This window comes from Syngnathus leptorhynchus, chromosome 2 (assembly GCF_054491065.1).
Source record: "Syngnathus leptorhynchus isolate UIUO chromosome 2, UIUO_Slep, whole genome shotgun sequence".
In the NCBI taxonomy this organism is placed as follows: Eukaryota; Metazoa; Chordata; class Actinopteri; order Syngnathiformes; family Syngnathidae; genus Syngnathus; species Syngnathus leptorhynchus.
Window position 1 is genome coordinate 23,453,564 of NC_141196.1, and position 27,203 is coordinate 23,480,766.

Here is a 27,203-nt window from a genome sequence, read left to right on the forward strand (position 1 = left end):
GATTTTGACAAATTTGCCCCAAAACTGCGACTTATACTCCGGTGCGACTTATATATGTTTTTATGTCACTTTATTGTGCTTTTTATGGCTGGTCCGACTTATACTCTGGAGCGACTTATAGTCCGAAAATTACGGTACTTGAGAAATGTAGAAATTAGAGGTGAAAATTGGAATTTTGGAGAATTTGGTGGAATTTCGAATTTGAAAATGTGTAATTTATGGGAAGTGAGAATTTGGGGAATAGGGAGGAAAAAGATGAAGAGTTGAAAGTTGGAATGGGTTGAAAAATGTGGAAATTAGAGGCGAAAAACGGAGATTTGGAGAATTTGGTGGAATTTAAATTTTGAAAATGTGGAATTTATGGGAAGTGGGCATTTGGGGAATAGGGAGGAAGATTATGAAGAAATGAAAGGTGGAATGGTTTGAATCGGTTGAAAAATGTGGAAATTAGAGGTGAAAACGGAATTTTGGAGAATTTGGTGGAATTTCAAATTTGAAAAATATGGTAAGTGGGAAGAGTTGAAGATGGAATGGATTGAATCGGTTGAAAAATGTAGAAATTAGAGGTGAAAAACTTAATTTTGGAGAATTTGGTGGAATTTCAAATTTGAAAATGTGGAATTTATGGGAAATGGGAAGTTGGGGAACGTCGAGAATCTTTCCGAATGTGATGTGAATGTGCTGAATAATGTGAATTTCAAACTGGAACGACATAAATGTGAAATGTTGAATGTGCCATCAAGAATGAATGGGGAAAATTTTGTCGGAAATTTGGGAATTTTGCAAAAACTGAGAATTTTCGGAAAAAGAAAAATTGAAGCACTCATCTCGTGAATATTTGGAATACGTGAAAAGTGGAATGGAGTGAATGGGTTGAATTGTGTGGAAGAAGAAGAAGGACAGAAAATGAGGAGAATAATAATAGAGAATGGAGTAGAATAACATAAGTGTGAAGGTCTTCGCCTTCACACAACTAGATCTGTGGAATAACGACGAGGCTGATGTCAGGGCGCACGTTGTTGACATAAAGAGCGAGGAATTTGATCGATGGATTTAATGATTTGGAGTGCACAGATGGTTTGATAATATTGTTTTAATATGGGGCGGCTCGGTGGGGCAGTGGGTAGCACGTTCGCCTCACAGTTAGGAGGGTGCGGGTTCGATTCCACCTCCGGCCCTCCCTGTGTGGAGTTTGCATGTTCTCCCCGTGTCCGCGTGGGTTTTCTCCGGGCACTCCGGTTTCCTCCCACATCCCAAAAACATGCTTGGTAGGCCGATTGAGTACTCCAAATTGCCCCTAGGTGTGAGTGCGAGTGCGGATGGTTGTTCGTCTCTGTGTGCCCTGCGATTGGTTGGCAACCAGTTCAGGGTGTCCCCCGCCTACTGCCCGATGACGGCTGGGATAGGCTCCAGCACGCCCGCGACCCCCGTGGGGACTAAGCGGTTCAGAAAATGGATGGATGGATGGATGGATGTTTTAATATGATAGTTATTTGAAATATACTTTATATATCGTTATATGGGTCTGTGGAATAATTAGAAATGCAACATACGAGTCCAACGTTAGCGGCACGGCACATATGCGGCGCATACGCGGCATTGTTTACATAAAGGACGATCGATGGATTTAATGAATTGGAATGACACAGATGGTTTTATAAACTTGTTATTTATTTTTTATTAGAATAACTTTGAATGTTACGTCAGGCCCGTTCTCAGCTCTTCGTTTGTGTTTACGGCATGTTAGCATACATATCGTTTAACCTGTTGTTGCCCGTTCATGTCTGTTCTTGGTGTTGGATTTTGTCGAATAAATTTCCCCCCAAAATGCGACCTATACTCCGGAGCGACTTAAATATGTTTTTTTTTCACGTTATTGTGCATTTTATGGCTAATGAGACCTATATTCGGGACCACTTTTAGTCCAAAAAATACGGTAATTAAATAACTTGTCTACAAGTGATGAAAACCCAATCGCAAATTCACATTGTGGCGGTATAAAAACACTTCGTTCTCTGCTATATTAAGTTAACAAGTGGAAATGATGTGACGAAAGTAGTGCCAAAATGCTGCCAAAAATAAGGCAGATGTCGCATCACTGCTGCCAATGAGTTAGGTTTGCAGAGGCAAGCCGATTTCCGTACTCTCAGCTTAACTAATTTTGCCTTGAGACGTGCCAAAAGATGCCGTCGCGGCGGGCGGATGCTCGCGAGTCGCCGAGGCTAACGTTGCCCGCTTCCACCCCCACCCCATATATAAAATTCTCAACGGATTTACACAATTCACGAAAATGAATACTTTCGACGGAAAAAAACACGGAAATCTGCGGATCCGCAGAAAATTCTCATCCCTGAATCCATGCCCTTTTCATCAGTTTTACTTTGTAATTGTGAATATGTTGTATTTTGGTTTTAATTCATCACTTTACAAAAGGGAAGCCCCAACAACTTTACAATGAATGAGGAAAACTTGCCAAGTACAAAAAACAGCATTCGGAGCCCAATAGGTGTCTAGGATATAACTGATTTGTTGGAAGGCGTATTTCATTCTGTCATCACGATCTTACAACAAAACTTTCACATCACATATGTATCATCTTTCACAACTGAAAGTAATGGAAATGCCATTAATAATAATAATAATAATAATAATAAATTATATTTATAACGCACTTTATATTCGGAGGAATCTCAAAGTGCTACATGGCAAGTAAAAACAAGAATAAAAAGCAAGGACAAGTATTAAACCTTTGCAGGCCCTTCCCATGAATAACTTTTTATGATTGTGTTTTAAATAAGCAAAAATATAACTCCACAATACTGCACTCTATTGACGTTCCGTAATTTTCGGACTATAAGTCGCGGTTTTTTTCATAGTTTGGGTGGGGGGCCACTTATACTCAGGAGCGACTTATATGTGATTTTTTTCACAAATTTTCAAAATTCAAAAATCCGCGATGTAGTGAAACTGTGATAAACGAACCGCGATGTAGCAAGGGATTACTGTCATTTAAACTGCAAGTGACGTCACTGGCACCGCGCAGCGGTTGTTAACAAAAAGGACAAAGGATTCGATCACTGGATGACGAAGATGACGAAGGGCCCCACGTTTGAAGGATTTAATGATTTGGAGTGACACAAGGTTTGAAAACCGTATTTGTGTTATAGTTATTTGATGTATTTTATTTTGTGTAGCAACTTGTATATGGTTTTATTGTTACAGTTCAGTGGTTGTTGGCTCATTGAACTCTTGTTTAGTTAAATAAAGAGCCGTTTGCCAAACCCACGTCTTTCCTGGTACTTTAACGCTACAATATAGTTATATACTAGATCTGTGCGGCGTGCGTGGGGCGTCGTTGACATAAAGGATGAGGAATTTGATCGATGGATTTAATGATTAGGAGTGAAGAGGGAGCAACAGCAATGTGGACATGTTCTATCAGAGTGGACAATCTCTTTACAATATGATGCTCATATGTACAATTCTTTTATCATTTTATGCAAACATAACTGCTCAATCAGAACACGAATACAACACACATAGGCAAACAAACACGCACACACTGGGGGGTGCCGCCCCCCACACTCAGGTACAAAATGGTCATGTGACAATTTCCCGCCATTCCGGACAGTATAAAACAAGCTGACCTGGAGACAGAAGTTGTTTCATCTGCTGCCGTGCCTTGTGTATTGACCGCCATTAAACAACCCAAGATCTCGCCAATAAAGAACCAACTCCAAACTCCACACCTTTGCTTTCCTGGCTCAACAACGGACATCCCGCACAACACACAACAGGAGTGACACAGATGGTATGATAATATTGTTGTTATTTGAAATATACTTTATATATCATTATATGGGTCTGTGGAATAATTAGAAATGCAACTCACAACGAGTCCGACGTCAGCGGCGCATATGCGGCGCATACTACGCGGCATTGTTTACATAAAGGACGATCATGAGTTTAATGAATTGGAGTAACACAGATGGTTTTATAAATGTGTTATTTATGTAATACTTATTTGAATAACTGAATGTTACGTCAGACCCGTTCTCAGCTTTTAATTTTTTAAATTACGGTACAAAAATAATACTATAATTACCGTAATTTTTGGACTAAAAGTAGCTCCGGAGTATAAGTCGCACCAGCCTTAAAAGGCACAATAAAGTGAAAAAAAAACATAAGTCTTTTGGGGCAAATTCATTTGTCAAAATCCAACAACAAGAACAGACATGAACCAGCAACAACAGGCTAAACAATACGGTCTGCTAACGTGACATATACACAAAAGAGGAGCTGAGAACGGGCCTGACGTAACATTCAGAGTTATTCAAATAAGTATTGTGGTAGTATAGGTGGCCGAGGCAATCTGAACTACTCAGCTAATAAGAATGAATCAGTCATGTTCAGGACTGCCGTTATCAAATATTGTGGTGTCCAGATATTCTACTGAGAATGTTATCGAATAATCGGCTATTGGTATGAAAAAATACTTATAATTAAAGAGGGCACAAAAACACATTTCCACTCAATGAATGATTAACTGGTTTTCATTTTTAGATAATCAATGTTTCATACTTACATTTTGTGAAATCAGCACACTTGAGTAAATCTTTGATAAAAAATGATCATTAGGGAATAGTAATTGTCAGGCTGTCCGCGACAAGTGTGCAGTCAAACTGCCCTCTAAAAGTACAGTATTTTTCGTACTAAAAGTCGCTCCGGAATATAGGTCGCATTAGCCATAAAATGCACAATAACGTGAGAAAAAAAACATATATAAGTCTCGCCGGAGTATAAGTCGCACTTTTGGGGCAAATTTATTTGTCAAAATCCAACACCAAAAACAGACATGAACCAGCAACAACAGGCTAAACGATACGGTATGCTAACGTGACATACACACAAACGAGGAGCTGAGAACGGGCCTGACGTAACATTCAGAGTTATTCAAGTAAGTATTACATAAATAACACGTTTGTCAAACCATCTGTGTCACTCCAATTCATTAAATCCATCGATCGTGCTTTATGTAAACAATGCTGCGTATGCGCCGCATATGCTCACGTCGGACCCGTTGTAAGTTGCATTTCTAATTATTCCACAGACCCATATAACAATATATAAAGTATATTTTAGATAACTATCATATTAAAACAATATTATCAAACCATCTGTGTCACTCCAAATCATTAAATCCATCAATCAAATTCCTCGTTCTTTATGTCAACAACGACGTGCGTGCGCTGCAGAGATCTAGTATATAACTACATTGTAGCGTTAACAAAGTATAAGGAAAGACGTAGGTTTGGTAAACGACTCTATTTAACAAAACAAGAGTTCAACGACTGAACTTCCAGCCACGGAGGTGAAAGAAAGCTCCGTGGAGTATGACCGGGCATGCGTAAAAGTCATGTCCGAGCCCCATCCACCGTCCCCGGACAGCCACCTGGCCGAGCGCCGGCCCCTTACTTCCATCCACGGAGGTGAAAGAGAGCTCCCGTTGAGAAGGACCGGGCATGCGTAAAAGCCATGTCCGAGCCCCATCCACCGTCCCCGGACAGCCACCTGGCCGAGCGCTGGCCCCTTACTTCCATCCACGGAGGTGAAAGAGAGCTCTCGTTGAGAAGGACCGGGCGTGCGTAAAAGCCATAATAGTTTTTCAAACCTTCTTTGTCACTCCAAATCATCTTCTTCATCTTCATCTTCTTCCGCTTATCCGGGGTCGGGTCGCGGGGGCAGCAGCTTTAGGAGGGACTCCCAGACCTCCCTCTCCCCAGCCACTTCCTCCAGCTCATCCCGGGGGATCCCAAGGCGTTCCCAGGCCAGTCGAGAGACGTAGTCTCTCCAGCGCGTCCTGGGTCGACCCCGGGGTCTCCTACCGGTGGGACATGCCCGGAACACCTCCCCAGGGAGGCGTCCAGGAGGCATCCTGATGAGATGCCCGAGCCACCTCATCTGGCTCCTCTCAACGTGGAGGAGCAGCGGCTCTACTCCGAGTCTCTCCCGGATGACCGAGCTTCTCGCCCTATCTCTAAAGGAGAGCCCGGACACCCAGCGGAGGAAACTCATTTCAGCCGCTTGTATCCTGGATCTCGTTCTTTCGGTCACGACCCATAGCTCGTGACCATAGGTGAGGGTAGGAGCGTAGATCGACCGGTAAATCGAGAGCTTTGCCATTTGGCTCAGCTCTCTCTTCACCACAACAGACCGGTACAGAGTCTGCATTACTGCCGACGCTGCACCGATCCGCCTGTCGATCTCGCGCTCCATCCTGCCCTCACTCGTGAACAAGACCCCAAGATGCTTGAACTCCTCCACTTGGGGCAGGATCTCATCCCTGATCCGGAGAGGGCATTCCACCCTTTTCCGACCGAGGACCATGGACTCGGATTTGGAGGTGCTGACCCTCATCCCGACCGCTTCACACTCGGCTGCGAACCGCTCCAGTGAGAGCTGGAGATCACGGACTGAAGATGCCAACAGCACCACGTCATCTGCAAAAAGCAGTGACGCGATGCTGAGGTCCCCAAACCGGACCCCCTCAACGCCTCGGCTGCGCCTAGAAATTCTGTCCATAAAAATTATGAACAGAATCTGTGACAAAGGGCAGCCTTGGCGGAGACCAACCCTCACTGGGAAAAAATCCGACTTACTGCCGGAAATGCGGACCAAACTCTGGCATCGGTGATACAGGGACCGAACCGCCCTTATCAGTTGGCTCGGCACCCCGTACTCCCGAAGCACCCCCTAGAGAACCTCCCGAGGGACACGGTCGAACGCCTTCTCCAAGTCCACAAAACACATGTGGACTGGTTGGGCGAACTCCCATGCACCCTCGAGGATCCTGCCGAGGGTGTAGAGCTGGTCCACTGTTCCACGGCCAGGACGAAAGCCACACTGCTCCTCCTGAATCCGAGGTTTGACCTCCCGACGGATCCTCCTCTCCAGCACCCCTGAATAGACCTTACCAGGGAGGCTGAGGAGTGTGATTCCCCTGTAATTGGAACACACCCTCCGGTCTCCCTTCTTAAAGAGGGGAACCACCACCCCAGTCTGCCAATCCAGAGGCACCGTCCCCGATGTCCACGCAATGCTGTAGAGGCGTGTCAGCCATGACAGCCCCACAACATCCAGGGCCTTTAAGAACTCCGGGCTGATCTCATCCACCCCCGGGGCCTTGCCACCGAGGAGTTTTTTAACTACCTCAGTGACTTCGACCTCCGAGATTGGAGAGTCCGCCTCAGAGTCCCCAGGCCCTGCTTCCACAATGGAAGGCGTGTCGGTGGAATTGAGGAGGTCTTCGAAGTATTCCCCCCACCGACTCACGACATCCCGAGTCGAGGTCAGCAGGACACCATCTCCACTGTAAACAGTGTTGACCGTGCTCTGCTTCCCCCTCCTGAGACGCCGGATGGTGGACGAGAATTTCCTCGAAGCCGTCCGGAAGTCATTCTCCATGGCCTCGCCAAACTCCTCCCACGCCCGAGTTTTTGCCTCAGCAACCGCCGAAGCCGCGTTCCGCTTGGCCATCCGGTACCTGTCAGCTGCCTCCGGAGTCCCGCAGGCCAAAAAAGCCCTATAGGACTCTTTCTTCAGCTTGACGGCATCCCTTACCGCCGGTGTCCACCACCGGGTTCGGGGATTGCCGCCACGACAGGCACCAACAACCTTACGGCCACAGCTCCGGTCGGCTGCCTCAACAATGGAGGCGCGGAACAAGGTCCACTCGGACTCAATGTCCCCCGCCTCCCCCGGGACGTGGAAAAAGCTCTGCCGGAGGTGGGAGTTGAAGCTCTTCCTGACAGGGGATTCTGACAGACGTTCCCAGCAGACCCTCACAGAGAGTTTGGGCCTGCCAGGTCGGACCGGCATCTTCCCCCACCATCGGAGCCAACCCACCACCAGGTGGTGATCAGTTGACAGCTCCGCCCCTCTCTTCACCCGAGTGTCCAAAACATGCGGCCGCAAATCCGATGACACGACTACAAGGTCGATCAACGAACTGCGGCCTAGGGTGTCCTGGTGCCAAGTGCACACATGGACACCCTTATGCTTGAACATGGTGTTCATTATAGAAAATCCGTGTCGAGCACAGAATTCCAATAATAGAACACCGCTCGGGTTCAGATCGGGGGGGCCGTTCCTCCCAATCACGCCCTTCCAGGTCTCACTGTCATTGCCCACGTGAGCATTGAAGTCACCCAGTAGGACGATGGAGTCCCCAGAAGGAGCGCTCTCCAGCACTTCCTCCAGGGACTCTAAGAAGGGTGGGTACTCTGAGCTGCCGTTCGGTGCATAGACACAAACAACAGTCAGGACCCGTCCCCCCCACCCGAAGGCGGAGGGAGGCTACCCTCTCGCTCACCGGGGTGAACCCCAATGTGCAGGCGCCCAGCCGGGGGGCAATAAGTATGCCAACACCTGCTCGACGCCTCTCACCGTGGGCAACTCCAGAGTGGAAGAGAGTCCAGCCCCTCTCGAGAGGACTTGTACCAGAGCCCAAACTATGTGTGGAGGCAAGTCCAACTATGTCTAGTCGGAACCTTTCTGCCTCACACACCAGCTCGGGCTCCTTTCCAGCCAGAGAGGTGACATTCCATGTCCCTAGAGCCAGCCTCTGCAGCCGGGGATCGGACCGCCAAGGTCCTCGCCTTTGGCCGCCGCCCAGCTCACTATGCACCCGACCCCTTTGGCCCCTCCTATAGGTGGTGAGCCCATTGGAAGGGGGACCCACGTTTTCTTTTCGGGCTATGCCCGACCGGACCCCATGAGCGAAGGCCCGGCCACCAGGCGCTCGCCTTCGAGCCCCACCTCCAGGCCTGGCTCCAGAGAGGGGCCCCGGTGACCCGCGTCCGGGCGAGGGAAAACGACGTCCATTTATTGTAATCATCATCAGGGGTCTTCTGAGCCGTGCTTTGTCTGGCCCCTCACCTAGGACCCTTCTGCCATGGGTGACCCTACCAGGGGCATGAAGCCCCAGACAACATGGCTCCTAGGATCATAGGGGCACGTAAACCCCTCCACCACGATAAGGTAACGACTCACGGAGGGGACTCCAAATCATTAAATCCTTCAAACTCTTCGTCCTCCGTGTCACTTACAAACAAAGCCGCTAATGATGCCGGTAGTACGTGGGGCCCTTCGTCATCTTCGTCATCCCGTGATAGAATCCTTTGCCCTTTATGTAAACAACCGCCGCGCGGCACAGGTGACGTCACTTGCAGTTCAAATGACAGCAATCCCTTGCGACATTGCGGTTTGTTTATCGCGGTTTCACTACATTACGGATTTTTGAATTTTGAAAATTTGTGAAAAAAAATCACATATAAGTCGCTCCTGAGTATAAGTCGCCACCCACCCAAACTATGACAAAAACCGCGACTTATAGTCCGAAAATTACGGTAGGTTTACTGGCACCACACAGCACTCGTAACTCAAGATTTTGCTTGCTAGTTAAAGCTAAATAAATAAACAAACAAATAAATAAATAAAACTAGCCGCATGGCCTTTGAACAAACCAAATTACAATGAATATTACTCCAGCAGCTCACCTTGGGAGAACCCATTTGTGCCCCGCTGAAAGGCTGCCACTGCATTGACACACTTGTAAGAACATGTTGCAAATGCAGGATACGAGCAGAAGATCTGGACACTAAGTTGCAGGCCACGACAAAATGTTCTTCTCCTTCTTCATAATCATCTTGACTATGGTCAGGTAACAACCATTTCATACGAGGATTGAAGGTGCTTCTGAGTAAATGACAGATGGTCCTCTGTGACCATGACCCTAAAGGAAGCAAATACAAAAAAGAAATAAGGAAGTAAATAATTGGCAAATAAAGGTTTCTGCAATAAAGTTGTTTTTAGAAATAACAATATGCGGGTCCTATTCTACTTAAACAGCGGTAGGCCTCTTTATTGTACAGAAATATACATTGCCGTGTGAAGGCTGAGGCCTACTCAGACTACTACTAGTACTAAATAACACTAGCATTACTTTTGGTAATACTTTAGTATAGCTAAATACTACTACTATTACAAATACTGCTAGCGTTAGAGATGTTCCCACTCTAACTTATTTTGAAAGAACATAGTTTCAAACTAATCTATCAACCCTAACAGCTACAGCTACTACTATAAATACAACTACTATAGTAATACAAAAGTATATAATATATGTAATACTACAGAACTTGGTATACTAAGTACGACTAATATTAAGTACTACTGCTGATATTAAGTACAACTATTACTATGTACTACTACTACAGTAAAACTTCTTAAGAACGTCTGAACTTACAAACTTTGTGAGACACAAACTGGAGATTCAAGATTTTTTTTGCCTTGTCTTACGAATGAAATTTGATTTCTAAAGTTGATAAATTTAAAAAATGACCCATGAGGTGACTGAGTAGTTTATTTTTATCTGCACCCTTCGCTCAGCCACTTCTTGTGTTCATCTCGGCGTTGTCATGAGGTTTTGTAATCATCGCTTGAGGGGAATTGCTTCTTACAAACCTTTCTACCTACGAACCTAATCACATAACGAATTAAGTTCCTAAGTAGATATTTTACTGTATTACTCCTCCTCCTACTACTACTACAGCAATACTATTTCTACTACTAAGTACTACTTTTACATACTATTAAAACAGCTAAGCTTTGGTTTTCCGCGCTTTGATTCTACAAGTCTAATGCGGTTTGGTCATGGACCACAATTTTTTTGTCATATTTTAAACGGATGATACTGTAGAAATTGCAGTGCAAAAAGACAAGAGGCAGTTTCTACTTTTGGCTACGCAACGGGGTGTTCTTTTTCTTCTTCCGTGTTCCTCACTCCCATCAACCCCTTGTCCTTCGCTCTTAAATTGACCGCAGCAATAACATAAAGCTTAGCACAATCAAACAAACACACCAGCAGTAAGCAGAGGCAGGGTAGCGATACAACAAAATCTATATGGTGAATTATATTATATTCATTTTTACCCAGAACAATGATGTTATTCCCCAAATGCAAACACGTGTATCGACGTATTTCCTTATGGTAATTTCTTGATCCACTTGTATGCATAGCTCTGAATTTTTTTCCTCTTCCAAGACTTTCTAAATCAGGGGTGTCCAAGCTTTTTACAGGAAGGGCCAGATTTGATAAAGTGAATGGGCTCAAGGGCCAATAGTTTATTTGGACATTTTTTAACTAGAAAAATTCATGCAAATACACACTGTTATAAAAAAAATTCTGTCACGACTCGTCCCCGTCGTTTTATGTGTATATATGTTGCCATGGTTTCAGTTCACGTCGCCCCTCCCCTCTTGTGTCTGCTTGCAATCTATGTAATCACCGTCACCTGCCTCTCGTTACCTGTCATGTATTTAAGATCTGTCTGCGTGTCACTCCCCTGTCAGATTATTCTCGTCGTTCATGTCTTACTGGTCATGTCTCTGTCTTTCTGTTCGTCTGTTAGCAAACCCTGTCGGTCGGTCAGTCCCATTGTTGTTTTGTTAGGAAGTCATTTTAGTTTGCCCGTTGTCCCTTTATCCTCCCTTCCAACTCCCTTTTCCCTCAATAAACCCCGGTCCAAGCTGCTGCATTTGGTCGTCCTGGCTCCATCCCCTCCGTGACATTTTCATTGTCACAATTGTCTTTATTTTTCAAATGACAAAATAACCAAATACAAGCCACTCGCGCAGATGTGAACAACTCTAAAAACACAAATTCTGCCTTTCATTCATATCTGAAGAGTCAGATAACATTAAACAAACTGTATGAAATACTTTAAATTTACATGAGCTTCAAATTATTTTGCCTCATGAACATTTTAAAGAGGAGTTATAAGTAATGCAAAGTCCTCTGTTATTAAAACTTAAAACAAGTGAATTTTGCTCTTGTCATTTACAATATCTTTCAGAAAGTAAGTTTGTGTCACGTCTACAGGTTCATAACATCAACAGTATTAACATGGCCGCTTCATAACATTTAATATTAAGTCATATTTACTTTTGATTTCCTTTTGACTCACAGCCCCGCGTGAAGAGTCGCTGTTGTGATGCCAGTTCAGCTTGAAGCTGCTTCACTTTATCAGCCCGGTCACTCCTTGTTAGCATGTCGTATGTGTTAGCATGTTTAGTCTGGTAGTCTCTTTAGGTTGAAATCCTGAAACCATCTCTTTACAAATTAGACGAACAAAATTGCCTTGATTTTCAGTGAAGAAGTATTGTAATTCCCATCTCTTTTGAAAGCGACGGACCTCAATGTCAACTTTCCTCATTGACATACTTCGGAAAAGTAGAAATTTTGTGAAATTTTGTGAAATTTTGCGAAATTTTGTGAAAATTTGAAACGTGAAAACATGAAATTTTTGAATTTGCCAAGTTTGGGAATGTCCCCAATGTGATTTGAATGTGTTGAATTATGTGAATTTCAAACTGGAACAACGTAAATGTGAAATGTTGAATCTGCCATTAAGAATGAATGGGGCAAAAATTGCCGGAAATTTGTGAATTTTGTGAAAACTGAAATTTTTTTGAATGAAAAAAATGTAAGCAGTCGATTCCTGAATATTTGGAATAAGTGAAAAGTGGAACGGAGTGAATCGGTTGAAGTAGGTGGAAGTAGTTAAGGGACAAAAAAACGGGCACAACAAAAAAGTACAATAACAATAGTGTGAAGGTCTTCACCTTCACACTAATAATAATAAAAAAATAAAAAAAAGTAGAATAACAATAGTGTGAAGGCCTTCGCCTTCACACTAAAAACACAGTCTTATTTTCGGGCCAATACGGTGCTAGTAGTGCTACTACTACTTGTAGTAATACTACTACTAGTTACTTGCTTTTTTGATTTCGTTTCCATTTCTGTATATTTTTCAACATTTTAAAATATAAGCCAAATATTACTATTTATTTTGTTTTCTTATTTAATTTTTTTTGACTGATTCAAATCATTACATTAAACTGTTCAGCTATATATGTTTTCCAAAATTCCAAAACAAAAGCCAGAATGTAAGATGTTTTGTCCTTTATTTTGATTTTTTTTTACTGATTCACACCTTCCACATGTTTTGTACAGGTATATCAGTCTACGTCATTCAATATAATTCCATTTCATTTAACCTCTCAGCCCATCCATCCATTCATTTTCTGTACCGCTTTGTCCCCACGGGGTCGCGGGCATGCTAGAGTCTATCCCAGCTCTCATCGGGCAGTAGGCGGGGGACACCCTGAACCGGTTGCAGGCCAATCGCAGGCCACACAGAGACAAACAACCGTCCGCACTTGCACTCATACCTAGGGGCAATTTGGAGTGCTCAATCGGCCTATCTATTAAGCATTTTTGCTTGCTGCGTGCTAACTAGTATGCCACTGAGCCAACTTAGCTTCTGAACCTTCACACCCAATTACAAAATTTGCTTTCTCTGGTTTATGAACATGTTTCTTCAATGGGTTTAGGATGCCCATGACCCTCATGAGGATAAGCAGTTCAGATAGGCAAAAAAAAAAAGACAAGTAGAAATTTTGCTTAAGTGGCTCATTTCAAACAGGGTATGTTAGTACATGTAGCACATGTTCACACTGTACCATTTGTGTTCAGATCTTCTGTCGTACAGGATACGCACGGCTTCTGCAAGATCGTGAGGGTAATCAAAATTAGTGTCTTCAGAAAGATGAAAAATGTTTCTACCGTTTTGCAGGAAAGGTTGTAACACAAATCTGTCCCTCCAATTCAGCTATCCTTCCTTGAGTATCTCCAACAATGATTAACAGGAGAGGTTTTCAAGGTTTTGTCCAAGGGACCACCATAACCACGAAGCACCACTGCTTTGGCAGAATATTATTTTATTTTGCACCGAAGGAGGATAGCCCTTGCCCTTAAATTAGCCACGGAAAGACGAATCCTTCTGATACGTCAAAGTTGTCACAAGTATAGATGTCCATGTAAATTTTGGTGCCAACTGATAGCTGATTTGGACATTTTAAGCAATAGTCTTGACAATGATTTCCAATGGAAAAATCGTGATCTCTACTTCCTTGAAATAGTCAGGCTGATGTGTCAAATCAAGCAAATTCAATCTAAAATGTGGGCGTTAGTAAGTATACCACCACTCTTTTCTAAAATACAGTTAAATCACTTTTGAGGTTTTTTCCTAGGGGGAATTGTCGTATTGTCATCATGAAATAAAGTCCTATCAATGTTGGGCTCGGTTTATTGTCAAAACATAAAAATAATTACAATGGACAGCTTTGTTAAAATATCTCAAAGGTTTTTCACATTTATGTATTTCTTTTTCAAAAAACAACCAACCTTCTCCTCTTCCGAAGTGAATGATCCAGACTTTTCTGAAAGTGAGAAGAAAAGAAATGCACGGAAAATTAATCTTAAATGGAAGTGAAACATGTCGGGTAGTGCAATACAAATAGGTGTTTATTATATGGATTATATAAACAAAAACATATGTGTATACAATGAATGTGTTCCCCCACCGTGTTGATAAAACACAGCAAAGGTATATTTGTACTGGATAGAATCTTGTCAATGTGAATGTAAATACAGATAGTCTATCATAGGTGTGTTGGGATTACTATATTTTGCATTGACTAGTAATATCCCTAACATCCCTCGCTAAGTTTATCGCGGCCTCAGTACATCATGGGTTTATATGAAAACAAATATTGCGGATATATTCGGTGCATCACTGCTTTTTGCGGCATTACTTGGAGCGTGGGGCTTTGTCTGCCCATATGACTTTACAGCACACTATTGGCCAGGAGGGGATTAATGGGAACACGTTGATCTGTATCCTTGCCGATGATTAGCTTAGAGCTGTAAGAGCAGCTCTAAACAGGCTTTATCTCGATCTCCTGCTACGTATCCACTCCTCCGCTTTGTTTGTGTCAGCAGAATCAGCAGCATCTCTGATTCGAGCTTTGTTTTGTTGTCACAAACAACCAAATGCAATGTTACACAGGCTCTTTATTTGGGGAAATTTTAAAGGAAACTAGAATTTGCAATTTCTGGAGAAATTGCGTGTGAAGGCGAAATAGTTGAATAATCTTTTGGGGGGAATACTGCGGAATGATTTTGGAATGAGTTGAATTTCTCGAGAAAAGTAGAATTTAGAGATGAAAAACGGAATTTTTGAGAATTTGGTAGAATTTCAAATTTGAAAATGTGAAATCTATGGGAAATGGGAATTTGCGGAATAGGGAGGAAAAAGATGAAGAGTTGAAAGTCGGAATGGGTTGAATCGGTGGAAAAATGTGGAAATTAGAGATGAAAAATGGAATTTTGGAGAATTTGGTGGAATTTCAAATTTGAAAATGTGGAATTTATGCGAAATGGGAATTTGGGGAATAGGAAAGAAAAAGATGAAGAGTTGAAAGTTGAAATGGGTTGAATCAGTTGAAAAATATGGAAAATAGAGGTGAAAAACAGAATTTCGGAGAATTTGGTGGAATTTCGAATAAATATAAATATTTCGGCTCAATTTGGGTCACTTCCGGTTTATTTGGGTCACTATCGGTTCAATTTAGGCCACTTCCGGTTAATTTGGGTCACTTCCGGTTCAATTTAGGCCACTTCTGGTTTAATTGAGGTCACTTCCGGTTTATTCGGGTCACTTCCGGTTCAATGTAGGCCACTTCCGGTTTAGCTGAGGTCACTTCCAGTTTATTTGGGTCACTTCTGGTTCAATTTAGGCCACTTCCGGTTTATTTGGGTCACTTCCGGTTCAATTTAGGCCACTTCTTGTTTAGCTGAGGTCACTTCCGGTTTATTTGGGTCACTTCCGGTTCAATATAGGCCACTTCCGGTTTAGCTGAGGTCACTTCTGGTTTATTTGGGTCACTTCTGGTTCAATTTAGGCCACTTCCGGTTTAGCTGAGGTCACTTCTGGTTTATTTGGGTCACTTCTGGTCCAATTTAGGCAACTTCCGGTTTATTTGGGTCACTTCCGATTCATTTTGGGTCACTTCTGGTTTGCCTGAGGTCACTTCCGGTCTATTTGGAGTCACTTCTGGTTTGCCTAAGGTCACTTCCGGTTCATTTAGGTCACTTCCGGTTCATTGGGAGTCACTTCCGGTCTATTTGGGGTCACTTCCGGTTTGCCTGAGGTCACTTTCGGTTCATTGGGGGTCACTTCCGGGTTACCTGGGGTCACTTCCGGTCCAATCAGGGCTCATTGGGCTCACTTTAGGGTCAATCCAAGATGGCCGCAACATAGTGGAAGTGGGGGTCAAGGGGGTGAATATGGGAAGCATAAAGTGAATAAAGTTGGAATGGGTTGAAAAATTTGGAATTTAGAGGGAAAAAACGGAATTTTGTAGAATTTGGTGGAATTTTGTAGAATTTGGTGGAATTTCTAATTTGAAAATGCGGAATTTTTGGGAAGTGGGAATTTGGGGAATAGCGTGGAAGACTATGAAGAGTTGAAAGCTAGAATGGGTTGAATCGGTTGAAAAATGTGGAATTTAGAGGTGAAAAACGGAATTTGGGGGAATTTGGTGTAATTTGGTGTAATTTCAAATTTGAAAATGCGGAATTTTTGGGAAGTGGGAATTTGGGGAATAGCGTGGAAGAATATAAAGAGTTGAAAGCTGGAATGCGTTGAATCGGTTAAAAATGTGGAAACTAGAGGTGAAAAACGGAATTTTAGGGAATTTTATAGAATTTCAAAATTGAAAATGCAGAATTTTTGGGAAGTGGGAAGTTGGGGAATGTTGAGAATCTTTCCCAATGTGATGTGAATGTGCTGAATGGTGTGGTCATCTCGGGAATATTTGGAATGCGTGAAAAGTGGAATGGAGTGAATGGGTTGAAATGTGTGGAAGAAGAAGAAGGACAAAAAAATGAGGAGAATTAAATAGAAGAAGAAGAAGAAGCGGAATAATAATAATAAAGTGAAAATAGTAGAATAACATAAGTGTGAAGGCCTTCGCCTTCACAAAATAACTAGAATTTGCAATTCCTGAAGAAATTGCGTGTGAAGGTGAAGAAGTTGAATAAATACTCAGGGAATGCTGAAGAATGATGTTGAAACGAGTTGAATCGGTTGAAAAATGTAGGAATTAGAGTGGAAAAAGGAAATTTTGGAAAATTTGGTTGAATTTCAAATTTGAAAATGTGGAATTTATGGTAAGTGTGAATTTGGGGAATAGGGAGGAAGAATATGAAGAGTTGAAAGTTGGAATGGGTTGAATCGGTTGAAAAATGTAGAAATTAGACTGGAAAAAGGAAATTTTGGAAAATTTGGTTTAATTTCAAATTTGAAAATGTGGAATTTATGGTAAGTGTGAATTTGGGGAATAGGGAGGAAGAATATGAAGAGTTGAAAGTTGGAATGGGTTGAATCGGTTGAAAAATGTAGAAATTAGAGTGGAAAAACGAAATTTTGGAAAATTTGGTTGAATTTCAAATTTGAAAAAGTGGAATTTATGGTAAGTGTGAATTTGGGGAATAGGGAGGAATAATATGAAGAGTTGAAAGTTGGAATGGGTTGAATCGGTTGAAAAATGTAGAAATTAGAGTCGAAAAAGGAAATTTAGGAAAATTTGGTTCAAGTTCGAATTTGAAAAAAGTGACATTTTTGCTAAATGAGAAGGTGTGGAATAGGTAGGCAAAAGATGAACAGTTGAAAGTTGGAACGAGTTAAATTGGTTGAAGTATGTAGAAATTAGAAGTGAAAAACGAAATTTTGTGAAATTTTGCGAAATTTTGTGAAAATTTGAAACGTGAAAACGTGAAATTTTTGAATTTGGCAAGTTCGGGAATGTCCCCAATGTGATTTGAATGTGTTGAATTATGTGAATTTCAAACTGGAACAACGTAAATGTGAAATGTTGAATCTGCCATTAAGAATGAATGGGGCAAAAATTGCCGGAAATTTGTGAATTTTGTGAAAACAGAAAATTTTTTGAATGAAAAAAATGTAAGCACTCGATTCCTGAATATTTGGAATAAGTGAAAAGTGGAACGGAGTGAATCGGTTGAAGTATGTGGAAGTAGTTAAGCGGCAAAAAAGTGGGCACAACAAAAAAGTACAATAACAATAGTGTGAAGGTCTTCACCTTCACACTAATAAAGGACAGGAATAACAATAGTGTGAAGGTCTTCACCTTCACACTAATAACACAGTTACACAGCGGGTCAGGCAAACAATTTGTGACTTTTCAGTGTCACAAATTGTTCAATTTATTTTTATATTTAAGAAAGAGACTATTTCCATAGCCAACATTTTAAATTATATCATTCGTTTATATCACAAATCCTTGTCAGCGCGTGTCAAGCAGACAAAGCGGTGAAGACTGATGGTCAGCAGTTCCGTATTGACAACGTATGCCTCAGAGGTCGAGCACGGAGGGCGCGTGAGCCGGCCAGCAGGGTGAGACCAGATATGTGACACAGTTGCGCACAAAGGAAAAATGCACCGCTGTGCAGAAACAGTCGGGACAACGGCAATGAGCGCTGATAGCGCAGGCCGTGCCCTGAGGAAAAGCACCGTAGGAAAAAAGCACTGCCGTCCATGATTTGGGACAGCGGCCGGCAATGCGCACGAATAGCGCAGGGCGTCCCTCTGAACAATGTGTGGATGCCCTCGTGCTGGGCCGCGGGGGCGCGACAGCCAGTCAGCATGGCAAGAGCAGAGCGGAGCCGTGACACCTTTAGACTTTAAAATGTTTAAAAAAGTGTTTAAATACAATAACGTATTTAAAAGTTTAATAGAGTGTATAAAAGTAAAATGATAAAAGTCTTGTGCGGCCGCCCTCGCGCTGGGCCGCAGGGGTGCGTCAGCCAGCCAACACGCAAGAGCAGAGAGGAGCCAGACACGTTTACGCTTCAAAAAAGGTTAATAACAGTCTTGTGTGGATATTGTAACAATATATTTACTCTTATTTATTTTCTTATTTATTCAAATATATGAGAATGTTCAGTTTGACGTTAATATTTTTACAAAAGTGTTTAAAAATACAAACACGTGTTTAAAAAAAACTAAGTTTTTGTTAAACTTTAAAACTACAATAAAGGTTCATAAAAGTCTTGTATGGACATTGAAACAATATATTTACTGTTATATATTTTCTTATTTTCCGTATTTTCCGGACTATAAGGCGCACTGGACTATAAGGCGCACCCTCAATGAATAACCCATTTTAATACTTTGTCCTTATATAAGGTGCACCGGACTATAAGGCGCACCATTAATGTCCACCATCATGTCAGACTTTTAATCCAAATCAAATCATTCTCCATTTTATCTTTTTTATCTCAACTTCAGACGCAACAACTTACTTTATAATCACAAAATAATGATCCATAGTCTTTTTGATTCATAGTCTTCAGCGGGCTACTTATGATTGATTTCATGACACAATGCTTCGGGCCAGTTTAAATTTAGGAATTTGGTCTATATATAAGGCGCTCCGGACTGACTATAAGGCGCACTGTCGGCTTTTGAGAAAATGTTAGGTTTTTAGGTGCGCCTTATAGTCCGGAAAATACAGTATTTAAATTAAGAAGAATGTTTATGAAAATAAGTTTGACTTTGAAATGTTAACACAAGTGTTTAAAAATACAAGAAAAGCACTTAAAAGTGCAATACAGTGTTTAAAAATACAGTAATCCCTCGTTTATTGCGGATAATTGGTTCGAAGACCACCTACGATAAGTGAAAATATGAGTAGTAGTGTCACCTTCATATGTAAATTTTATATGTCAATAAATGTATATGAAACCATTTACGTGCATGTTATTCTTAGAACATTAATAGTTTCAAACATGTAGATAATACATTAATAATATAAATAACGTACAGAAAATATTGTATAAATATTATACATGTGTAACATATATATGTAGATGTAGCTAAAGTATACATAGAGTAAATATGATTTTGTGACTCTTTCTTTTCTTATAACAACTTTTTTATAACAAGGTACAATACCGTAAACATGTTTTTAGGAGTTTTTTATTATAACAACTTCTTTTATAACAAAGTACAACACTGCAAATATGTTTTTAGAACTATTTTATTATAACAACATTCTTTAAAACAAGTGAACAAGCGGTAAATGTCTTTTTAGAACTTTATTATAACAAATTTTAAAGTTAATGAGAGCTTTACTGCTCCTCAGATGACACCTCATCTTCAGGTGGATCATCGCAGGCAACTTCGGATCGAGCTGGGGTACTTGTAGGAGATGGCGTAGAGGCACAATGTTTTCGGGGTACAAGGAATATTGTGATGGGGAGTTGTGAGCGTTGTTTTTTCTTTAGAGCAAAAATGTTCTTGTACAACTCCATTACACAGTCAATACGGTTGCTGAATTCTACAGCTCTTATCATTTTGTCATCGATTTCTTGGGCCCTTTGTTGCAGAGACCATGCTGTGTTGCAGGGCTCTTGCAGGTTTTCCAAAGTGAGGCCATGTTCTTCAGCTTCGTTGTCATCACTGTCCTCAGCTACCTCCTCTTCTTCCTCACTCGCCAATCTTGTCATTTCGACAAGTTCCTCGTCAGTTAGGGGCTTCGAGCGGCAGTCGATCAGTGTGTCCACATCTTCTGTTGTCATGTCCGAGAACCCATCAGTGGCTACCAAGTTGGTAGTACCAACCGAGCCACCCTCACAGTCTTATCTACGAAGGAGTGGTGAACTTCGGCAAGCGTAAATCCCTCATAGTCATGGGTGACGTTTTTTGGCCACAATTTCCTCAAACTTGCAATCAGTGTCTGCTCTCTCATCTCATTAAGAGCCTTCTGAATGTTGACCAGGCACGTTGCAATGTTGGATCCCCGCCAATAGTTCTTCAGGCTGAAGGCCATGTTATTCTTGTCGATGAAGGAGATGAGGCCCTCCATTTTGGACCTTGTGTAGAGGGCCTTGAAGGCTCAAATGACCCCCTGATCCATGGGTTGTATGTATAACGGAAGTGGTGTTGGGGGGCAGGAGCTCCACCTGAACCTCGTCATAATGAAGATTGGTTGCATGTCCTCCTGTACAGTCCATGAAGACAGCCTTAAAGGGCAGCCCTTTTTCAGCGAGGTACAGCTTCACCTGCGGAATAAAGCAGTTCACGAACCAATTGAGTGTGAGAGCTTTTGTTATCCATGCCTTTTTGTTGGGCATCCAGTAGACGAGAAGCAAGGCTTTGTTTTTGTTTTACAAAGCCCGAGGATTCAGGGACTAGTAAACTAAGCATGAAGCCCACAGCATTCTCACACATGACTAGAATCACCGGATCTTTGTGGGCCTTGAAACCTGGCCTCTTCAATTCATCCTTATAACAGAATGTTCGGGACGGCGTCCTGTTCCAGAAGAGGCCAGACTCATCCATGTTAAATACCTGCTTCGAGAGATAACCACCTTCATCAATTATCTTTGGAAACTCTTCCATGACGTAATGAAGAGCTTCCTCGTGGTCTGCCGAGGAAGCCTCCCTATACAGAGGAAAGCTGCGAAGTCCGGATCTCCTCTTGAATTTATCAAACCAGCCCTTGCTGGCAACAAAACCACATTTTTCTTGTGGGGTAGGATCACTCGAGGCACTGGTGCTAGGCTGAGGTTCATTTTCGTCATCGTCATCATCATTATCTTCGTTCAATTCTCCTTTGGGAACGAGGCTATCATACAGGGCTTTGGATTAAGTCCGAAACATATTGGTACCGAGACTAACCTTCTTTTCCCGACAGTCCGATATCCACACTGATAGGCGTTCTCTATTTTCACAATTTGCTTATTGCGATAAGTCACAACTCTCTTTGTGTCCTTGGCGAAAGACATCAAGGCAGTTTTGCGGATCTTCCCTTCCTCCTTTTTCATATAGCGGACAGTCGATTTTTTCAAATCAAAATGGCACGCAACAGAGGCATAGCTACGTCATCATTTTTCCCTTTTTCTTTGGCTCACCGGAGGGATTTCGAGGATGAAGGACGTTTAGGAGTGATTGTCAAGGGCGCGAGCACTCAAGTGTAAAGAGAAAAGGTGGGGATAACGTCTGCGCCAATCAGCTTGCGAGATTCCTGAGTCGGAAGCGATATTGAATGGTGAGATGGATGATCAGAGACGTAGATTTTGAATTGTGTGGGCACTCGCTGCCTTCTGCTGGCATGTGGGCAAATTTTGTAATTCTTGTTGAATTATTATGGTGGTTTTTTTTTTACTTTGATTGTGTGGGCACTCCCTGCTTTCTGCTGGTGTGCGGGCAACTTCCGTGCCATAATTGCTCAATTATTTTTTTTAAAAGTTTTTTTATTTTTTTATTTATGCATTTATTTATTCTAAAAAAATCCGTGATTGTGTGGGCACTCCCTGCCTTCTGATGGCATGCTGTCACGCCCGTGCCAGAGCACGCTCGGCCATCAACTTCCCTCACCCACACCCCTTCGTTATCGTCATGTCTGTCACCTGCTCCCTCTTGTTACCTCGTGTATTTAAGCCCTGCCCGTGTGTTTCTCCCTGTTGGTGTCTACTGTTGAGTTCCGTCCCTGTCCGCGCCCAGTGTTCTGGTCCTGTCGTCTAGTTTCCCCCCAGTCTTGTCTGGAGGCTCACGGTCAGAATTTTATCCATGTCCAAGTGGACTTCTGTCGGTCGGTCTATCTGTTTGCTGGCCGTGAGTCTCTATCCCGTCTGTGTCTTCGTTGCCCACCTTCCTCTCTTCCAACTCCCTTTTCCCTTCAATAAACCCTGGTCCAAGCTGCATTTGGTCACCCTGGCTCAACTCATTTATGACACATGCGGGCACATCTTTTGTGCAAAATTGCTCAAATTTGAAATTTTTTTGGGGGTTTGAAAATATCCGCGATGTAGTGAAGACGCGATAAACAAATTGCAAAGTAGCGAGGAATCACTGTACAATAAACGTTTATAAAAGTATTTTATGGATACGACATGCCGCGACGAAGGAGATGATCAGCGTTCCGGGTTGCTACTGTGGTACTGTGGTGGCCGTTTGTCTACCGTCGACCATCGGACACGTAAGTATGGCTGCGGAACAAGAGGTTTGTACTGCTTCGTGCACCAACTGCATCCTTCTGTTAGAGAGGTTGTCCCTGCTAGAGGGACGTGTCCGCCAGTTAAGGCAGAATAGTGCGATAACAGTAGATGTGGCGGACACAGTCGCGGACTGTAGTCAACCCGCTAGCCCCGTTAGCATTAGCCCCAAGCGGCTTGCTAATCGCGATGAGCCAGCTAAGATGCATAGCCGTCCAAAGTCATCTCGGTCTACTGGCCTTCGCACCTTGGTCATAGGTGACTCCATCACACGAAATTTCACGGTTAAAAATCCAGCCACGGTAATGTGTATTCCTGGGGGCAGAGCACCCGACATAGAAGCTAATCTTAGGGAGCTGACTCGCAATAGGACTAGTCAAAAGCGTAGTTCCAACAACACTGGCTACTCGGAAATAGTGATACACGTCGGCGCCAATGATGTTAGGATGAGGCAATCTGAGATCACAAAAAGAAACATAGCAAGGACTTGTGATCTCGCCAGAAAGATGAGTCGGCATTGAGTATTTGTCTCTGACCCCCTGCCTGGGAGAGGCTCTGATGAGAGGTTTAGTAGATTAGTCTCCCTTAATCAATGGATGGCTGGCTTCTGTAAAAAGCAGGGACTGTATTTCATAGATAACTGGTCCTCCTTCTGGGGCCGCCCCGACCTGCTGAGGAAGGACGGCCTTCATCCTAACCGTGTAGGCGCCTTCACTCTTTCTAGAAATATAGATTACTGTTTGACCCACTCATGACAGGTCACCTTAGAGCAGGCCGGAACACAGGTAACTAGACCACCTGTCAGGATGGGTTTGGAGTCAGTTAAGTTAAAGTTAACTAGCGCTAGGCTAGACTTCCAGCATGCACATAGCTCCTTGTGTAGACTAGAGCGTCACAGTTTGAATAGTGCTACAGTGCACACGAACACACTTTCTACTGAGGTGGCAGACAAATCCAATCGCTCCACCCCGACCAGTATAGCTGATGATATGGTGCCTGTTTCAGATAATATTACGTGTGTACCAAATATTTACTATCAAATTCCTACGGTCGTATCGTCCCACCGCGCTAATAAACAATTGAGAGGTGATGTCAGGCCTAGAGAACACAATCTTACTTTCATTTCGTTTAAAAATCCTTTGATAAATACAAACCCTGATCAACCGATTACACTTAAACTTGGTTTTATGAATATTAGATCGCTTCATATAAAAGCAGTTCTCGTTAATGACCTCATCACGGAACATAATCTAAATATGTTTGGTCTTTGCGAGACCTGGTTAAAACCTAATGAACTGCTACCGCTTAATGAGGCCTCGCCTCCAAATTTTGTGAGCTCGCATGTGGCGCGTCCTCGAAAAAAGGGTGGGGTGTTGCCCTCATCTCAAATTCCGATCTTAGATTTACGCCTCGTTCGATTAACATATTTAAAACATTTGAAGTTCTCACTGTCCGATCCACCGCTTTACCGTCATTTTATCTTGCTGTTATTTACCGTCCACCTGGGGCTTACTCTGGCTTGCTTGATGAATTTTGGCTGATCTAGTGACAAACGCGGATAATATAATAATCATGGGCGATTTTAACGTCCACATGAATTTACCGTCAGAGCCACTTACTTCGGCGTTTCAGACTCTAATTGATACGTTTGGTTTTACGCAAGCCGTACAGGTAGCAACGCATAAGAATGGTAATACCTAATATAACAGTACTGCCATACATTACTGTTTTGTCTGATCACTACTTAATAAAATTTGAAATTTTAGTTCTTAGTCAAAGACAAGAGAGCAATCAGAATTATAGCAGCCGTAATATTAACTCCATGACTGCGACTGCGCTATCTGGGCTACTGCCACCAGCAACTGCCGTATTTCCCTCATATACCGGCTCCATTGATAATCTTACAAATGAATTCAATGCTACATTGTTAAATGCCATTGACTCTGTGGCGCCGCTACGTCTGAAAACTCGCCGTAGATTGCCTACCCCGTGGTTCACAGATGAAACACGTTTGCTTAAGCAATTAAGTAGAAAGCATGAGCGCAAATGGCGTTTAACCAAACTTGAGGTTTTCCATCAGGCATGGCGCGACAGCCTCCTGAAATATAAAGATGCGCTTATCTTAGAAAAAAATCGTTATTTTTCGCAGGTCATTAATCTCAATAAGAACAATCCTAAATACCTATTTGATACAGTGGCAAAGCTAACACTACGCCAGCCGACCCCCGATAGCTCCTTTCACTCGGCTGACGAGTTTATGAAATTCTTTGCTCGAAAGATTGAATCCATTAGGGATGACATCGAGATGACCATTCCGATCGCTCAGTCGGGACCGCCGATTACCGGCGCTGACGATCATGCAACAACCCTTTCAAATTTTAAAAGCGTGTCCCTCGAAAGGCTTTCACAATTAGTTAGTGCGGCTAAACAAACAACACTTGACCCGCTTCCAGCCAAACTATTTAAAGAATTATTTCAAATCTTAGGACCGTCCGTTTTAAATATAATTAATCTGTCTTTCTCCTCTGGGATAGTCCCAACAGCCTTTAAAACCGCTATCATTAAACCGCTACTTAAGCGACCAAATCTTGACCCGGACTGTCTCAGTAACTAAAGGCCAGTATCAAATCTCCCATTCATAGCAAAACTGCTTGAAAAGGTAGTAGCACAGCATCTTATTGATTACACGGTCGCTAATAATCGATATGAATCTTTTCAGTCTGGTTTTAGAGCTAATCATTCCACTGAGACAGCACTTGCTAAAGTGACTAATGATCTCCTCATAGCTATGGATTCAAACGCTTCATCGGTATTGTTACTACTCGATCTTAGTGCTGCCTTCGACACTGTTGACTTCAATATTTTATTAGAGCGTATTAAAGGTTGTGTTGGTATTTCGGGGTCAGCACTAGGCTGGTTTCATTCGTATCTATCAGACAGGACGCACCGAGTGGTCCATGGCAATGCGTCCTCTGAGCTCTATAAAGTTACCTGTGGTGTCCCACAGGGATCGGTCCTAGGACCAATTCTATTTAATATTTATATGACTCCGCTTGGGGACATAATACGTAAATATAATATTAGTTTTCAATGTTACGCGGATGACACCCAATTGTATATGTCGTTATCAATGAGAGATCCGCGGGACTGTTGTAATCTTGAGGCATGCCTTGCGGAGATCAAGCAATGGATGTCTCTCAACTTCCTTCGTCTGAACCCAGATAAAACTGAGATGTTGATAATTGGTCCAGCTCGTTATCAACATTTATTTAAGGAAACCACTATAACTATAGATAACCGTACTATCACTCAGAGTGATACTGTAACTAATCTCGGGGTAATATTTGACCAAACGCTCTCCTTTCAAAAGCACATTAAGAATATAACCAGAATAGCATTTTTTCACCTTCGTAATATTGCTAAGATTCGCCCAATCCTCTCGACCGGTGATGCGGAAATTATTATACATGCATTTATCACGTCGCGCCTGGACTACTGTAATGCATTATTCTCTGGTCTTCCCAAGTCCAGCATCAAAAGTCTACAGTTAGTACAAAATGCTGCTGCAAGGCTGCTCTCACGGACGAGAAAATTTGATCACATTACCCCAATATTAGCCAATTTACACTGGCTCCCGGTCCATTTAAGATGTGACTTCAAGGTTCTTCTATTAACCTATAAATTATTGCATGGCTTAGCGCCTTCATATCTCGTCGACTTAGTTGTTCCTTATGTTCCGTCTCGTAACCTTCGTTCGCAAAACGCTAGTCTTTTAGTGACACCGAGGGCCAAGAAAATGTCTGCAGGGGCTAGAGCATTTTCTATTCGGGCTCCAGAGCTCTGGAATGCTTTGTTTTTGCTCCCTCTCCCCGACCCCACTCCCCCCACCCCTCCCCGGCTGGGGAGGTGGTTAGGTGACACCCAAGCTGACGGCGGCTATCTAGATTCTCTTCTCAAGGTTTCTCATTTTTCCCCTGGTAGGTGTTTTAGAGTTTTTTCTTGCCATTTTGGGAGCCCAAGATCAGGGGATGCTTTGAGAATAATTGTCAATTGATTGTCTATGTGAAGCCCTTTGAGACTGCTTGTGATTTAGGGCTATACAAATAAACTTGACTTGACTTGATACTGTAATAGTATATTTCCTTTATGTCGCGGATTTTCACCTATCGTGGGTGATCTTGGAACCAATTATCCGTGATAAACGAGGGATTAATTA

At 42.6% G+C, this 27,203-nt stretch overlaps 1 protein-coding gene across 4 annotated transcripts in view; it reads right to left on the bottom strand.

Annotated features, from left to right (window-relative positions):
• Positions 1 to 27,203, bottom strand: part of ccdc142 (coiled-coil domain containing 142) — an 86,393-nt gene that overhangs the window by 47,873 nt on the left and 11,317 nt on the right. For 2 of the 4 annotated variants that reach the window (XM_085906671.1, XM_085906668.1), the window contains exons 3-5: positions 14,309 to 14,343; positions 13,585 to 13,627; positions 9,558 to 9,793 (exon numbers count right to left, since the gene is read on the bottom strand). In XM_085906671.1, coding sequence (XP_085762797.1) covers positions 9,558 to 9,793; positions 13,585 to 13,627; positions 14,309 to 14,343 — 314 coding nt within the window. Of the gene's footprint in view, positions 1 to 9,557; positions 9,794 to 12,004; positions 12,161 to 13,584; positions 13,628 to 14,308; positions 14,344 to 27,203 lie in introns of those variants that run through there. The other 2 variants (XM_085906670.1, XM_085906669.1) reach the window with 2 other exon arrangements.